Source organism: Gadus macrocephalus, chromosome 11 (assembly GCF_031168955.1).
Source record: "Gadus macrocephalus chromosome 11, ASM3116895v1".
In the NCBI taxonomy this organism is placed as follows: Eukaryota; Metazoa; Chordata; class Actinopteri; order Gadiformes; family Gadidae; genus Gadus; species Gadus macrocephalus.
Window position 1 is genome coordinate 15,581,428 of NC_082392.1, and position 16,807 is coordinate 15,598,234.

At 46.8% G+C, this 16,807-nt stretch overlaps 1 protein-coding gene across 1 annotated transcript; it reads left to right on the forward strand.

Moving 5' to 3' along the window:
- Positions 1–74: 74 nt before the first annotated feature.
- On the forward strand, positions 75–16,451 carry ube3d (ubiquitin protein ligase E3D). Its single transcript, XM_060064897.1, has 10 exons — positions 75–663; positions 1,373–1,575; positions 2,414–2,504; positions 3,084–3,306; positions 4,529–4,601; positions 4,876–4,954; positions 5,169–5,277; positions 5,729–5,910; positions 8,799–8,937; positions 16,038–16,451. The coding sequence occupies exons 1-10, from the start codon at positions 581–583 to the stop codon at positions 16,056–16,058; spliced, it is 1,203 nt and encodes a 400-aa protein (XP_059920880.1). The 5' UTR covers positions 75–580; the 3' UTR covers positions 16,059–16,451.
- Positions 16,452–16,807: the final 356 nt, after the last annotated feature.

The window sequence follows — 16,807 nt, forward strand, 5'->3', positions numbered from 1 at the left end:
AGTTCGGTTGTTTTAGAGGCGGGAGAGAGAGAGGGCGGGCCTTTTCGTTCCATTGGTTTAGCAGCATGTGAGAGAGTGGGCGGGACCTTTGATCAAGGGATATCATATCCGTTTCCATTCCATGTCATGTTATGCTTTCGGATATTGCATTTTAAATGTTATGGCCAGAAGTCCATTTGTCATCTCCTTGTTATTATTGCCATGCTCGTATACTTCCTAACTGCCCCAAAATTGTTATGTGGAGCACACAGCTTATCGGAAGTTGTAAGAGGCCGGACGTAGCATTGCGCTAGCCCGGGATAACGCTACAATTCAGTATCTTCTCCGGGCTAGTTTCAGGGACGGTAGCTACTACGTCCCATTGAATGAATTCTGTGGTTGGACGTTCAAGCGTGGAGATAACTTTGCATTGTCCGTGATTTCGTTTTTAACCGTGATTCTGATCGTTTTATTTTTCAAAACACGCCATTACGGATATTCCATTTTTGACGGTGGTTTGTGTTTCCGTTATTTTTTGCACCGGATTGAGTGGTAGTGCGTGTTACAGATCGTGTGGCTAAGGCCCAACACAAGCGTGGGGATGGCAGCAACAAGAACAACAAGTAGAGTTGGACTATTCGTAGAGCTCAGAAAGAGACTGAAAACGGGGATGCTTATTATCGGGTAAAAAACGTTTGCCATTGAGGTCTTGTTCCTCGTCTTGTCTTGGAGACCAGGGGAGCTAAGCTAATAGCAAGCAGGTCCATCCATGGATGCTACAGTCTTACCCTAGATATGTACATTCATTATGCAACATTTCATAGTTATTTTTTCTTCAGATGTTGGTAGAAATCCCAAGATCTAGTCCCTGGAGACTTTTTGCGTTAACGTAAAGTTGTCTTTGTGGATCAATAAGTTGCATGAATCTCACGTTGTATGAGCTCAAACGGACACTAGGTGGCGGTAGAGTTTTGATCATACTGTACGATCGAGTCGATCATACTGTACATGAGTTGTTTTCCTTTTTTTATTAGATTTAAAGTCTTCGTTCTTAAACCTCCATGTTCTTAATGTATTGAAAAGCTCCACATTAATTGGCATTGGTGTTTAACCTGTTTAACGCAATGATTGCATCAAGTGTTTCCACTTTGAGACTAGAAATATGTGATTACTGTAATACTGTGATTTCGCTAGGGATGTATATGGCAGTAGGTAGTAGTACCCACAATATTGAATAACACATCTGCAATATGGTGTGTGGAATCCATGACGACTGCATTTATTTTAAATGAATTTGCAGTGCAACTAACTAGGGTTGAGTTGCACTGCAAATACACTGCAAACATAAAATACACAATACAATACATAAACTCGTGTCTCTTGCGTCGTCCAGGAAAGATCTTGTCAACGACCCAACTGAGGTGAGCGTGGCAGGAGGCGATGGATCTCTTGATATTTCCACGGCCCACGGCCTGTTAAGCCTTGCGCTGCCAGCAGGTGTCAGCCTGGAGCCGGGAAGTTGCGTGCAGACCGCAGCCTGCGACGAGGAGCTGCATTTCAGAATGCGTATCAATGTAGACCAAAGCACAGATGACGGTAATCTTCACAATAATGGACCCCTAGCACCAACACGCGCACACCAAACACTATATATAATCCTTGTGTCATGACTTGATGTATTTGTAAACTAATGTTATTTTTGTGCGATTACAAACGGGGGTCATCTTAGCCAGTACTATTTGTAATCATGTATACTCTATTTGAGAGTGCCAACATGCAAGGAAAAGATTAATTCTGAGTGCATAACTAGCCAAGTCTTTACACAATTGAAAACGGTCACAGCTATTTGCCCGAAAATAAACAAAAACGTTCAATAAGATATATGATCCTCCGCTCCAAGCAGGTCCCCACAAAGAAGTTAACAACAGCCTGGAGAGCTGTGACAAATCGAATCCCCGCCAGATTGATGGCAGCACCCTACCAGGGCGAGCAATCGCTACCCAGGGTTTTATTGACTGTGGTGCTCTGTAGTACAAAAATGAGCCCACACTTTGAAAACCTTGAACTTGTTTATCCGCTAATGTTCCTTAATCCCATCACCACTCCATTCCACCTCTCCACCCCCCGCTACCACAAACCTCACACCTCCACCCCACTCCATCCCACCTAATGTTTCCATCCCACCTCTTCCCCCCCCTTCCCTCAACCCCCCCCCTCACATCTCCTCTTCGGCCCACCAAACCCCACCTCTACTCCTCATCTCTCCACCACAACTCTCCGTCCTACCCAACCCCACCTCTCCACACCATCCCATCTGACCCCAACTCATCCCAACTCATCCCCACCCCACCTCCACTCCATCCCTCCCCCCCCCACTTCCCCTCTCTTCACCACCCTGCCGACCCCACCTCACCTCTCCACCCCACCCCACCAGAGGGCATTGGCAGCCCGATAGAGAGACTCCAGACCAAGGATAGTTACTGCTTCCACTGTCAGGGCTGCAGGACCCGGCTGCTGGATGACAGGTGAGATGGGGGTTGGGGTGGGTGTGTTCCGGGAAACCCTGATTTATTAATGACCTTGTCTTTGAGAAGAGGAGCACTTATTGATAGTTGTGACCCAGCTGCAGGGAGCAAGAGATTCATAAAGTGAAGACAAGCTGGAGAAGAGTCTGTGATGACTTTGTCCCGAATAGGTCGGGCGAAGCTGGATTTAGTGGGTGATTAGTGGGCGTAGTTAAAAAGGCTACGTTGTATTTTCTCTGAATGTCACTTGCGCTGGCTCCATCGAGACGCTTCCACTGGCTAAGTGATTATAAAATAGGCGTCTAAAAATGGCAAGCTGTCTACATTTCCACAAAGGAACGTAATATGAAATATGTCCTTTCATCCTGAATGTACTTTCCAGATAGCCTTCAAATATCTTTGTATTGCTGCCAAGTTCCCCGTTTTGTTTCTCTTCTCTCGATCTCTCTTTGAAAAGACTCCTGCACAACGGGAGTTGCAGTTGAAATAACTCCACCAGACTATTATTGAAAAGCACAATGGCGCCTCTTCTCTTGACACACTGCCTGTTCTGGCGTTCCTTAACCTCGTCCATCTTAGGGTGTTCCAGCGCGTGCTCCCCCTCCCCAACGGCAACTGGAACGCCATCGTGGACGACTGGTGCTGCCACCCGGACCCCTTCGCCAACCTGAAGCTGCTGCCCCGGGCCCAGGACTGCCTGCTGGGCGACACCTTCTTCCTCCTCACCAGAGACGCCAGTTGCCAGGACACTCTGGTGGAGGAAGTGACCCGTGCCGGAACCGATGCCAGCCAGGATCCAAAGGTGATTTAACAACGTGTCAGCGACCCGACAGTGTTTCCCAACATTTATTTCTCGAGACACACTTTTTAGAGAGGGCCCATCATCGCGACCCAATTCACAATAGGCCTAGCGATGAGAAGTGACGCGTAGCACATGATGTAACTTTGACATTTATCAGTGCCATTTACCCATCACTTTATACTGGGCTTATTGAATTACAGACCTACTGAATTGATGAGCTGCGCATGTCAGAGTAATTCCTTTGATTAATTAATGTATTGCACTTTAGGTGAACAAAATCAAAAATCTTCATACTTAAATAAAGGCATTAAGTTATCAGATTTCAGGCTCACATTTTTCATAATAAGTACAACAAACTAAATTGAGCCTGTAGCATCCAGCATTAATTTTTAATAATAATCATAGCAGCACATTTAATAAATATTAATATTTTTAGCGTTTTAAGAATCATTTGTATAATATTGTAAGGCATAAACATAACGTTGTAAGCCAGGGAGATTTTGGCTGAAGAAGAGTGTAGCGGCAATCCTGATCTCGAGAGCTCAAGTGTCTTTTGCTATGCAGATAAGGTCGGGCTTTTCTCTCATACCAAAAGATCTCTGCGGGGTACGAGATAGACCGACGGATGAATAGATCTAAGGTTTTGGATTGGTCTGCCTCGTACCGGGCAGAAATCTTTTGTATGGAAGGGAGGGGAGCCTGACCTTATCCACAGAGCCAAACATGACCTCACGAGGTCCGTCTGGTTCCCAGGATCCAATCCTGATTCCTGAGTGTCTATTGGTAGAAACGGTCAACCCCCATGTGTTTAAAATAAGTACTGCAGATGAAACAAATGTGATTTTGAAAATGTGTTGTACCACTATTTGCAATCCTGTGCTAACCACCCAATTCAGAAACACTGATCTAACACTCACACGTGGCCTGGTGTGACGCAAGCACGTCGCCACGGTGACCATCATTAGTCTAATTGCCATCTTCAAAGTCAAACTCTCTGGCAGTCTGCAAAGGGAGGATTGATATGTCCCCTTCTCCATTATTCACTTTCTCCATAAGTGACATGAGTGCACGACTGAGAGGGGAATAGAAGATGACTGCCCTGTCTCCAACAATGAGACAGAAATTATTGATTTGTGTGTGTGTGTGTGTGTGTGTGTGTGTGTGTGTGTGTGTTGGAGAGAGAGATATTTATATAATTCCTTTGCTTTGTGTCTGTATTTAGAAATCCTGCCGCAGACTGGTGAGCATCTCCTGCCAGAGTTGTTCAGCGGTGCTGGGAGAGGCCCTCGCTCCAGGTACAGTCAGCCACTCTCCAACGCAACCGCTCCACTCTTTCTCCCTTTTTTTTCTCATATACACCCACGCATATAAATATACACGGTACATAGATGATTTGTTTAGTTTTTTTTTTTTTTTTTCTTACCCCAGATTTTCCTCTCCCAGTCCTCATAGTGTGTCGGGTTTCCAATAACATCCATGACCACGGTCTGCATGAAGTCAATGTGTGCTAACCTAACGGACCTCTCTTCCTCCCCGTCCACCGCTGTGTCCCGGTCGTTCCCTCCGCAGACAGCCTGAAGTTTTACATCACCCAGGTGGTGGTGGATCTCACCGTGGGCGGGAGCCAGGTAGAGGCCACTGTCAGCAGGTGGGTGGCTCACAAAGGCCTGTCTTATGCTGAAGGGTGGGGGACCGGGGAGTCTAACCGGGATAGCACTAGGCTTTGTCTCGGCTGATGACGGATACATTTTTTAAAAATGAACGCATCCTTACTTTTTACTCTCCTGTCAGTGCATATTGGATGTTCTTACTTTCGTTCCCCCACTCACCACTGTCTGGTTCTCTCCATCCCATCATCCCAGATCTCTGTTCCTGGAGCAGAGCGTCGCGGCCAGGATGCTGGAGCTCTCCAACACACTGAGTGTCTTCCACTTCGCCATCCAGACCCCTGATGAAAAGCCTTTCTTACTGGTAGGGCCGCCGCGTGATCAGGGAGCCGGGATTGAGTCGTCTGTGCGCACCCTTCTTCGGTCCCTTACCGCACGGTATCTGAGTGCTGCGTGTGGGCCCACGCTAACATGGGAATTGGCTGCAACCACTCTGAACTCCTCGTGCTGAGTGCTCTATAAAAGTGGAGTCAGGGTCCACAATTCACTTTTTAAATGTCGAATGTCTTTTTGCCTGGAAAAACTACCGGCCAGCACTCGATTTAACGTTCCAACCTTAGTCATTATGTTAAAGTGGAGGGGTGTCGCTTTATATTTGCAAGTGTATCTGTGTATTTATACCCATATGCAAGTTGGTTTGGTTCTATTCCTCGCTCATTACCCTGCAGTTACATGCTTTCCTCCAACTAGAAACTCACGGTAGTTCCCATCTGTAAGAAGCGTTTGACTCCACCCACACCCCCGTCTTCTCCCAGATCTGGTTGCTGAACACAGACTCCGTCATGGTGTCGGTGGCGGAGGCGTCTGTCCGCCAGGTTGATGGCTCCGTCTCCCCGGGGCCCGAAGAGGCTGACGGGGAGTGTCTGTCGAGCCAGGCCCGTCCGGCCCTCAAACTCCTCTGGATCGTGTGCTCCGATGAGGGCTTTGCTCAGAGAGAGTAAGTCCGGAATCATCCCGCCTCCCCTCGGCCCCCCCGCCCAACACCATCCGTCTCCGATTGGCTCTCCTTAATCTCGTCCTGCCATCTCTCCCCGGGCGCGGGAGCTACTCCATCAGCCGCCGTCTCGTTACGACCCCCTCCCGACAAAGGATGAAAGACGACTCCATAGCCCACACTCCTTTTCTTTTCTTGTTTGCAACCGTTCTCTTCTGACCCAACCGCCTCATTACTTTGGAGACTCAGGCCGCCATCAAGTGGGTATTTACTGCCTTTTCCGGGCCATCACACAAGTAAGCCCCCCCCCCCCCCCCCCCCCCCCCCCCCCCCCCCCCCCCCCCCCCCCCCCCCCCCCCCCCCACCGGCACCGCCTGTCCCCAGCCCGCCACTACAACAAACAGGGGGGAGTCGCCGTACGACTGCGGTGATCCACCAGAGGAGAGAGTGTGGGAGGGATCGGATGTCCTGCTGCCTCGCGGTGCCAACGCGGTTCCAAAATAACGCTCCATCCTCATTACTCCGACCCGACGTTCACTCGCTTGCTTATCCGGCCCTCCACCCCCTCGTCCCACGGCGGACGTTGAGGACGGGCGGGGGGCGGTGGGGAATCTGCGTTTCCCGCAGCCTCCTGACAAGCTCCCCTCGGTCTACGTCAGGCCCTCCGGGCAGACAGGGGTTCATTAGGGCATGTTCTTTGAAAGATAGGCCGGTCCCATCCAGAACGAGGGGACACGCAGAGGAGCCCAACTGCTAAATAAGGATGAATAATGACGTAAAGTTGATGAATAATTAAAATCCCATTAGTTGTTCAAAGGGATATCCGGGGGAAAAAAACTGGCAGTACCTAGAGGCCGGTGTGCCATTATTTGTTCCAAGGCTGATGGCAAAGAAAAGGACGCATTTTCTTGCTTGTTTTCTAAGTGTTTTATTTATAGGCTTGACAGGCTTTAATGCTGAGAAACGTTGATATCATTCAACTCTTTTCCTGGCACAAAGTCGGCAATGTGTGTGACAGCTGAGGAAAAATGCAAATCCCACGTGAGCGACATAAGGGAACCGGCTGCGTTTTTTAAAGGATTTGGCTCGAGGATCAATGGCTCAGTTTTAAGTAAACTCAGCTTGTCAGTTACTTTTACTACTCGCTTGAAAGCCTTACGTCCCTTGATGTGACTGCAGAATTAAGAGTCTGCTCGTAGGTAGGTAGTGCTCCCAGTGCAGAGGTGCTCCACTTCTGGCAAATAAGTGTTGTTAATGGGAATGCTCTAAAGATTGGCAGCCAGAATCCCCCGCTGGGACGATGCTCAGAGGATAGGTTTGAGCTTTTTTTCCGACCCTATTAAAAGCATTGCTCATTTGAGCATGATGAGACTCCTCTTGAGGTACTGTACCGCGTAGCTTCACAATAGGGCACTTGGTGCGGGCATTTACGATTCTGCTGTGGGTTCAGTAGACTGACCAGCTTTGTACTTCCCCAGGAAGTAGTTTTAGCACCTTTCTAGAATACTGTGTATTGCAGAGCTCTAGCGAACAATTCCTCTAATTCCTCTAGTCTTAATAGTAGTCTTAATCAAATTAATTGGTCTGTAAAATTTTATTGCTAAAAATACCTGTTAAAACTTGCCAAAGCTGAAAGTTGATGTGTATGCTCTGTCTCGTGAGCAACACCAACATTGTTATGTCAGCCAACTAATCCAGAGAATCAGTTAACCGTTTGGGCAGTGCTATGTATTGCAGTAACCTTAGAATGTGCACTTTATATACATGATTCTCTCTGCATCTGTACTGAAGGTAGTATACACCAAATGGGTGGGGGGGGAGAAAGGTTTTCTGATAATAAAAGATTTTGTTTTCATGATAATCGCTGGTGGTATTTAGTGCTTAACCTGAGCCTATAGGATGAAAGATCCCTGAAACCAAATGATAGGTCGTAAAAAATCTATTTTGAGGTGTGTGTGTGTGTGTGTGTGTGTGTGTGTGTGTGTGTGTGTGTGTGTGTGTGTGTGTGTGTGTGTGTGTGTGTGTGTGTGTGTGTGTGTGTGTGTGTGTGTGTGTGTGTGTGTGTGTGTGTGTGTGTGCGGCGGCGGCGGTGTGTGGGGTCGTGAATAAGGGCCGTGTTGCGGTGGGCCTTATTAGAGGACTGTGTGAGATATTGCCGGGGCCTTTATCTGGCAGGGCCAGGTCCTTTCAGGATAACAACGCACACATGGTTAAATGTCACCTCAATGAAACCCAGAGCCTGCCACATATTCTGACAAGGCATCCATCCTTGACCCCCCCGCCCCGCCGCCCCCTGCTGTCTTCCTCTTATCTGACTCGTACACTCAGCAGGGCTGACATTATCACACAACATCAGTCCTGTTTTAATGCAGCACTGGTAAACCTCCACTGGGGAAGGCTTGTACGTCATTTGGATGAGAACTGCAACGGTGATATAATGTCTGGTTCTAGCCACTGGCTGCTGCTGTAGAGGTACCAGTCACCATGAGGCTGGGTACATCAGTGCTCCTCTGGCATCCAGCAGTCCTACTTTGCTTTCTTGGGGGAGATGGCACAAGGCAAGGCATGGGGTGGGGACACCATGTTAAAGGTTTTCTCCCAAAGAAATCTGGAGATTTCCGAAGAAAATGTGTAGAGTGTATTTCTATAGTGGCCAATCTACAGGGTTGTTTATTCGAAGCCTTTACAGACACGTTTTTTTTGCATTTTACTACTAGTGCTGGCCAGGTTTGTGTTTGCCAATCAAGCGCCTCCAGCAACATGATTGGTCGAAAACAAATAAGAAGTGACACGCCGCAATCACAAAGATTTCACCTCGTCTGCCTTCAAGTAAAGCAGTATCTGCGAGATTACACGGCAGTGCATAACATGCATTGTGTTTTGGGTTTCAGAATCGTTGGGAGCTGGGAGACCAACGCCATCGGCCACCCCCTCATCCTGCCACTGCCGGTGTGTGAGGAGCTGCTGCAGGCCATGGAGGACACCAACGCCCTGCTGCCGTCCGTGCTGCGACACATGAGGTCCTACCAGGTGAGGCCGCACGCACGCACACACACACACACACACACACACACACACACACACACACACACACACACACACACACACACACACACACACACACACACCTCCAGAATGCAACATGTGCGACCACTAGGGCTGGGCGATTTGGCCTAAAAATACAATCTCGATTTTTTTCTAACTAATGGACAATTTACGATTTAAACCTCGATTTTTTTTTTTTCTGTTTTTCTCTAAACAAATTAAAAAGACCAAGGCAAAATTTAAATACATATTTTCTTTATTAACACAATAAAAATAAATGAGATTACCAAGTAATCTAGGCCTATGTGAACCAATCAGTTGTTCGAGGATAAAAGATAAAATCAGCACCACTTGGCGGTCATTATTGTGCAAAGATTTTTTTATATCAAACTGAAAAAAAAAATCTTGTAGGCCATCCCTGAAAAACTTGTAAAATGCGATCGACTTTCTACAAACCTTACACGGAACAGTTTGTTCTATGTCTGACTGCTTGTACCCGAACCACTTCCATACAACTGAAGTAGCACCCTTTTTATGAATGAGTTCTTCATCTGTGTTCTTGGACATTTTTATGGTAGGGGAGATCCGGGTCGATTGAAACACGGGACGATTGAAACACAGTGATTTCCTCGAAAACCACGGAAGGCTTTCACGTCAAATTTCGTCACTACGTTCAGCACGCAAGACTGAAATTTCGTGTAATGACGTCCCACCGTTCAAATGTTATCCGCCAAACCTGATTTAGAGAAAAAAAAAAAAAAAACACGATTTTTCGGTTCAGCCATTTCACAAACCGTAGCAAAGTAAAAATGCAAATTAATCGTTTAAACCGAAAGAATCGCCCAGCCCTAGTGACCACTAGTAAATTTGCTCTTTCAAATCTGTACACGTTAAACGGGGAAGGTGCGCGTCAACAAATCTGGAACTCTAGCTAGCCATCGAGTGTGAGAAGGATAGGGAATGGCCACTGTTAGTGGCTAATTTGTGGAGGGGGAGGCTCCTAGAGATTTAATATCGAGCGCGCGTAAACGTCTTTGTGAGAAGGAGAACGATTTCACAACCTGCTACGTGTGTTTGAACAATTCGCACACTATTGACTCGTTCTTCCTACCTGCGGCTAGTGTGCCAGGGCCAGAGTCCTGCACGGGTCTTATTTTGCAAACCCGCACCCGCCCGTACCCACAATAATTAAAACCGCATCCGACCCGTGTTCCGACAGTAGCGCAGATTACATTCCGCACCCGACCCGCTATAAATTGATATCGACGCCCGACCCGCACCCGAAGGAAAATTAGAAACATTCGATGGAACGCCTGGGAATTACACTATGTGGTGTTTGGCCTCGTGCTTTAGATTGCTGTGCAAAAAAAAGGACATCATCCACTGTTGACGGTTTTAGTAGACTCCTCCGCTCGTGAATAACATATGCAGCACCGGAGAAATCTCGCTCGCAATCGTAAAACCCGCGTCTGACCCGCGCTGTTCAGGCGTCCGACCCGCAACCGTGTCCGACACAGTACATTATTTTTCAGCCGTTTCATCCAAATTGTGCGTTTGTCAATGCATTCTCAATGGAGAGGCGAGCGGGCAAAGAGGAGGTGCAGCTTGCTCGTCGAACGCATGCGCACACATGTGGAAACAGTTGGTATAGATGAGAATCACAATAAAATGTGACACTGAATTTGAAACCGCACCGAAAAAAATTTGGAAATCACATTGGCATGCTGATTTATAGTGTGCCCCGAACATTTCTGGTTGTGGCCCTAAAATTTTCAGTTAGGGGCCACAGATGCTCCTAGTGAAAAAAGGTAGTCTGGAGAGACACACACACACACACACACACACACACACACACACACACACACACACACACACACACACACACACACACACACACACACACACACACACACAGTCTCATCAGGTGAGTACTGCAGGTTCCATCCTAGGCACGCACTCCTTGGTTTCCTATGCATTGTGAGCTACTAGGCAGCCCTAATTATGTTTTGCTCCTAGCAAGGAAGTGTGCTCGTAAAATGGCATATATTGGGTTATCATATGTAATTAGCAGGTTTCTGACAGCTCCCTGGTTGAGCAGGACAAAACGCAGCCCATTAGTGGGCCTTCAGACACTCGTCCAGCTGCCAGAGATCATTTAGTTCATATAGCTGGAATGTCTCGCCGTGATAAAGACTTGCCCGTCGACGGCTTGCTACTGTGGAATTTATTAATTTCAGGATTCAGAGCCGTTAGTGGATAAAAAAAACAACATACTGAATTTGCTGGGTCTGGTTTTGAGCTTGTACTTTTGTCAGGATTTCAACTCTATGCACCTGTGGGGATACCGAGAGTATAATTAGCGGGAACTGCCTTAAGAAACCGTTTGACTCGAAAATAAGCGCTGCCTAGCTGTGCCTGGGCTGTTTTTCTCCTTCCGACAGTTACCAAGTAATTATCATCATTACCTGTTGAAGAACGTCTTGGAGAGGAGACTCCAGGCCCTTTTTTTTTTGCCTTTAATTGAATGAGACTCCTTGCAGAATAATGTACAGCTAGCACATGCTGGACCTGCTGTTCTTTTATCTTTTGTTGGATTTCATCCGGCACTGTCGCTTGAAGAAATAAAAGTTCATTGCATAAGAAAGCGTTCACACACACACACACACACATGCTTGGACTTATTTGCTTGTGCTTACTCACCAAAAAGTTGGGGCGCAAGATGATTCTCTTGTGGTAAGCAATGCCGCAATCCAACAATTGTCGATCCCCCGAAATAATGTTATATCCTTGAAACTGCGCGGATTCAAATATGTATTGACCCTGTTCAGTATATATCTGGGTGTGTTCATGTGTGTTTGCAGCTCTAACGTCAGTCAATCTGAACAGATCTCTCAAACCCACATCCCAAACCACCCCCTTAAGTCCTTTTCTCTGTGGAATCTGATTCTCTCAAAACATAGTAAGGTTTCTGTGCATTTGGTGTGGCGTGCAGAATGCTATATACCTGTTTCCACTGCTGCCGCCTGGCTCGTATCATAAAGGTAGAATGCTCTGGGCAGACAATTACTACTGGTTTCCTTTCCTCATACCAACCCCCCACCCCCACCCCCAGGATGGTGTCGTAATTCAATTTCCAGGCTTGGTGCCGTCTCACTGCGGCACAACGCACACTTCCACAGCGAGCTCCGCTGTTACCCAAAGCTTTCCCCTCACACTGAGGACCTGAGGCCCTCTGCACACACTGTGGTTCATCAGGGAGACCGCAAGAAGGACAACTATGCGGTTACGCAAAGGAACCCATGTGGGTTTGTCCTGAACATATGCAGCGTTGGGGCCGTAAAACATTGCTAATAAACAGACCATACTCTCTGGTTCCCAGGGAGCAGAACTGCCCGCAACCACAGACCACAGGGGGGGGGGGGGGTAATGCGATCACGAAGTCATCCCGTGTTACCAGAGAGGTCTTAGAGAGACGCGCCAGGGACAGCAGGGCGAGGGCTGGGCTGGTGCATTCAGAGTGATGGCGCTGTGCGAGGCTGTGATAAGGATCTGAGAGGGTCGGCTTCATCCGCTGGAGGATGGGGGTGAGGGTCGTGCTGGAAATGGAAAAGACGGGGACGGCCAGAGGGCCTTAGGCGAGTCCAGGGGGCACCACAGTGTGTGTGTGTGTGTGTGTGTGTGTGTGTGTGTGTGTGTGTGTGTGTGTGTGTGTGTGTGTGTGTGTGTGTGTGTGTGTGTGTGTGTGTGTGTGTGTGTGTGTGTGTGTGTGTGTGGTCTTGTTGCGCTTGCAGGCTTGGGGCATCTGTGCTCCGTAACTTGATCAAAGCTTGCTCTCCCCCACCCCCCCCCCCCCACCCCCTGGTTATTATGTTCTCTGCTATTACGTAGAATGTTCTGCTACTGTTCCTGGCCCTTCCCCCTGCCCACCCATTGCCCTATTCCTCGCCAGTGTAATGGCAGTATTTTCAGGCTCTTAAGTGCAACCCTCTTACTGGAGGACAGACAACACCCGCACCATGCTTTTCACACACATTCACACGTTAATCCGCGGCCAGAAATGGTTTCCAGCCGTTAGAACGGCGTTGCAATGTGATTGATGCATAACCACGGTCCCATCTGCGCATCACACCACCGCACATTGTGGAAACTCGATGCCTCACCCAACATGCCCGCTGGATTCATTAAATGTGAGAGGGTGCAGGCAGAACGCTCGCCATAACAATGGGAGAAAGTGACGGCGAGGTTCTGAGGCTGAGCCTGCATGCGTGTGTTTGCGCCAGATTCCAGAAGGAGAGTCAAGAGAGACGTTTTTAATCACGGTGCCCTTATTGGAGCCCTTGTGCCTGTTTGATGGAACACTGGGAAAGGCAAATCAGAGTCACTCAAGATTCAGTGTTTTACATGCACACCACCGACTGACAAAACAGGTTTTCTCTGCGAATGGCTCCCAATGGTGATTCCCTCTTCTTAAACACCTCTGCTTGGACAGTACAATGCCATTTGTGTAGCTAATCCTTCCCTTAAGCCCAAGCCTAACATTGGCAGGACAACACCGCTGCAAAGATCATTCTTCTGGCTAGGGCGTCCTGAGTTTTGTCAGCAATTGACACGGCACATTCTTGAAGTCGCAAAAAATATTTAAATATTGTTTTATCTAAGATAACACTGTTTGAATATTTATTCAAACATCCATTAGTTGTTCTTTGTTTGGCGGAAATAGTCTGCCATATCAGTGTAGCTACGAAGACTTCTTTGTCTCTGTTTATTTCTGGTAAACCATATAATGTCAGCAAAGACGTTAAGGTTTTGGCCGGTGTGTAAAGACCCTGGGCTTAGGTCTTTACAAGACATTGTCTATGCCTAGATGTAAATCAGCCATGATTTTTGTTTACTCACCCCCTCACGCTGAAGCCTCGAGTTCTGAAATTGGGCAGATGGTGAGCAATTGACATGCATGATATTCCAAACGAGTGTTTAGCAGCACCCTGTATCTGATAATTGCATGAGTGCAGAGCATCATTTCAATAAGTTGCGAGGGTAGGCGAAGGAAGTGAGTTCAACTGTTTGGAACGTGGCCTAAGCATTCAGTTCCCTAAGCCACTGTCTTCGCTCAGAATTGTACATTTGTGAGTAGACGCCGTGGCACGTAAACACAGAATTGTAACTTGGAGAATTGTTTGTTTGCGGTTACTATTGGAGAAAGCAGCGTAGCCAGGGCAGTTTGTGTGTGCTTTAGTGGGTTGGACGAAAAGAAAGAAGATAAGAGGCTAGGAGAGCTGTTAAACGCTCCTTTGAAATATAATTGTCAATGTCGCACAAGCTGCCCAAAAAGTGAGATGAACAAAATTCATGGCTGATTTAAATCTGGACACGGTTAACGTCACCAATTAACCAAATCCCTTAAGTGCTAATCTTGTGATTCCATCACGTCCTAAATGTTCAGGTTGTATCCCCATAATGATCATCCTGCCCCCACCTCCACCAACATCACCACCGTTCCCCAGGGTTGTACTTGATCTCAATCGCTCTCCTTAAGTTCAGAAATATTCTCCCTGCACCCTCGCCCGGGTCCGATTGAAAAGATAAACGGCTGTCGGCGGTGAGTTCTGAAGAGCAGAGCTGGTCATGGGTTAGCAGGGACCAGTGGCACTGTCCTCGGGCCTCTCCCGTCTCAATGGTTCAACGTCTATTATGAATTCATCTTGGATCCAGCAGTGATTCATTGATTTTATTTGACCATTTTGATTTAAAATATGAACAAGCACTCTGTGTCATGCATAAAAATGCATTAATAGTCTGGGATGACACATTGAAGCCCGAAAGTTTATTTCCATTGTGGTCCCTGTCCCAGTCCTACTTTGTTGTAACAGAACTGGGCCGGAAACCAAAAACTGCAGGGGACGGGTGATTCCCGTTTTTATTTTTAGAGATATTCCACCAAAGGAAACTAATTTGGTGAGTGGATGAACCTTTCAAAGGGGCATTTTAATTAGTTTCTCTAAAGTTGCCAGTCTGCACTCTGCACGCCGTGATTTGACATCTTTAGACACCGTTTTACAGTTGACAATTCCGAGTTTGTGTTTGCCAATTACACGCTTAAAGATCCAGCAACATGATTGGGCGAAACAAGTGTGACGCAAAAGAAAGTAAAGTTCAGAGATTTGAGATTTTAGCTTGTCAGACTTAAGATATAAATCTAAACTCAGATTGGTGAGACTAATCTCAAATAGAGCTAATGTATGTCAATGGGATGGAGGAGGGACACAGACTCCAGCCAATCCGCTGATAGGAGGGTTGTGTCTGCCTCTACGGGCCTCTACATAACACTTTTATACACGGCGTGTAGAAGCTGAATTTGAGTGAATCATAATGACTGCTAACATTCTCCCCTGATTCCCCCTTTTGATGTTGGCCCGGGCGTCCCGGTGATGTATGCCTGCCTGCGGTGACTCACCCCCCGACGCAGTTTGTTATCATTTGGATGAATTACCACTGTTGCGCCTGGCTGCTGAGCAGACAGGGGCACTGGGACAGTGTAGACAAGGCCTTGAGAGTGGCAAATGCCCTCATCCATCATCCCGATATAGAGCTCTCGGTGGAGCAGCAGCAGAGGCTGTAGCCGGCGAGCGCCCAGGATTAGCAGATGGTCTGGGGAGGGAGGGCTAATGGGAGGGAGGAAGGGAGTCTGTATGTGTTTTTAAGTCTTTTTTCATCACCTTTTATTGAGGAAGGCACATCAAAGAATCAACCTCATCTTCAAAACCAGTTATCCGGGGTCGGGTCGCACATACATAAAGAAACATTATCATAAAATGTTTTTCTCTTTCCCATCCCTATGTTGTATTTCTTTGTTTCTTTGTGAGGCAGCATTTGCCTTAATTGCTCCCTCCTGTGTGATGGAATGAAATGCTAAAATGGCATAAATTGCAATGCAGCAGAAATATGTGACTTCTATCACTTTTTGGCTTCTGATGTGAAATCACAATAAAACCATGTCCTTGTGTTTTTTTCATTTCTCTTTGTCCTTCATGCTTTTACCTTAAATTCAAAACCAATCTCCTAAATGTACTGACCCTTCTCTGCAGGTGTCCTATCTGAGGCTGTGAGGAAGTGCCACCCCACGTCGATCTGCATTTGGAGATCATGTCGTCAATTGCATGGCATAATGTTGACGCCTGGAACCTACCGTTGGGATGCTGTGTTACTATTTTTAGTTTTTTTGTGGATATTTTTGTTTCTTGAGGGGCCGTTTGAAACACCCTAACACAGTTAAGCTGGTTGATTTCGTTTTTTTGTTTTTCTACTTGGTTGTGGCCAATGAGCAAACCATCTTTCACTACCAAGCTAGTAAAAAGTTCCATCTCCAATATTTTTTCATGTACAGATGTGTATGAAACATCATTTCAATGCCTTACTAAACAAATGTTTTCATCTGTTGTGAATACGGTGTATTTTTATATTTTGCAAATCTTCAAATAAATAAACCTAATTGAATTGAAGTATTGTGTCCTTGTGCCAGTTGATAAATGAAGTAGGCTTACTTGAAAAGAGAAGGGCCAATCCACTTCACTATAATAATCGCACCAGTGTGTGAAACCGACGGCAAACAGTAACTGTGGAAAACAAGATATAAAATTTAAACCACCATTTGGAAGTTAAAGGAGGGATAACTTTAACATTATGTTTAAATTTAGGCTAGGTGGAATATCAAATGGACTAGTATATTGATTCATCAGATTTCTTATCATTACTGTTTTGCTACGGAAAAGGACTTCAAAGCTGATCTGTCCGAAGCATTCCTCACCGACGGTTTAAAGGCTGAGCTCAACATCAATTTATGCATAGAAACCCAAAC

Coding starts and splice junctions, on each gene's coding strand:
- ube3d (XM_060064897.1), top strand. CDS start 581: ATGGCAGCAACAAGAACAACAAGTAGAGTTGGACTATTCGTAGAGCTC. Junction 664..1,372: donor ACGGGGATGCTTATTATCGG/GTAAAAAACGTT, acceptor TGCGTCGTCCAG/GAAAGATCTTGTCAACGACC. Junction 2,505..3,083: donor ACCCGGCTGCTGGATGACAG/GTGAGATGGGGG, acceptor CGTCCATCTTAG/GGTGTTCCAGCGCGTGCTCC.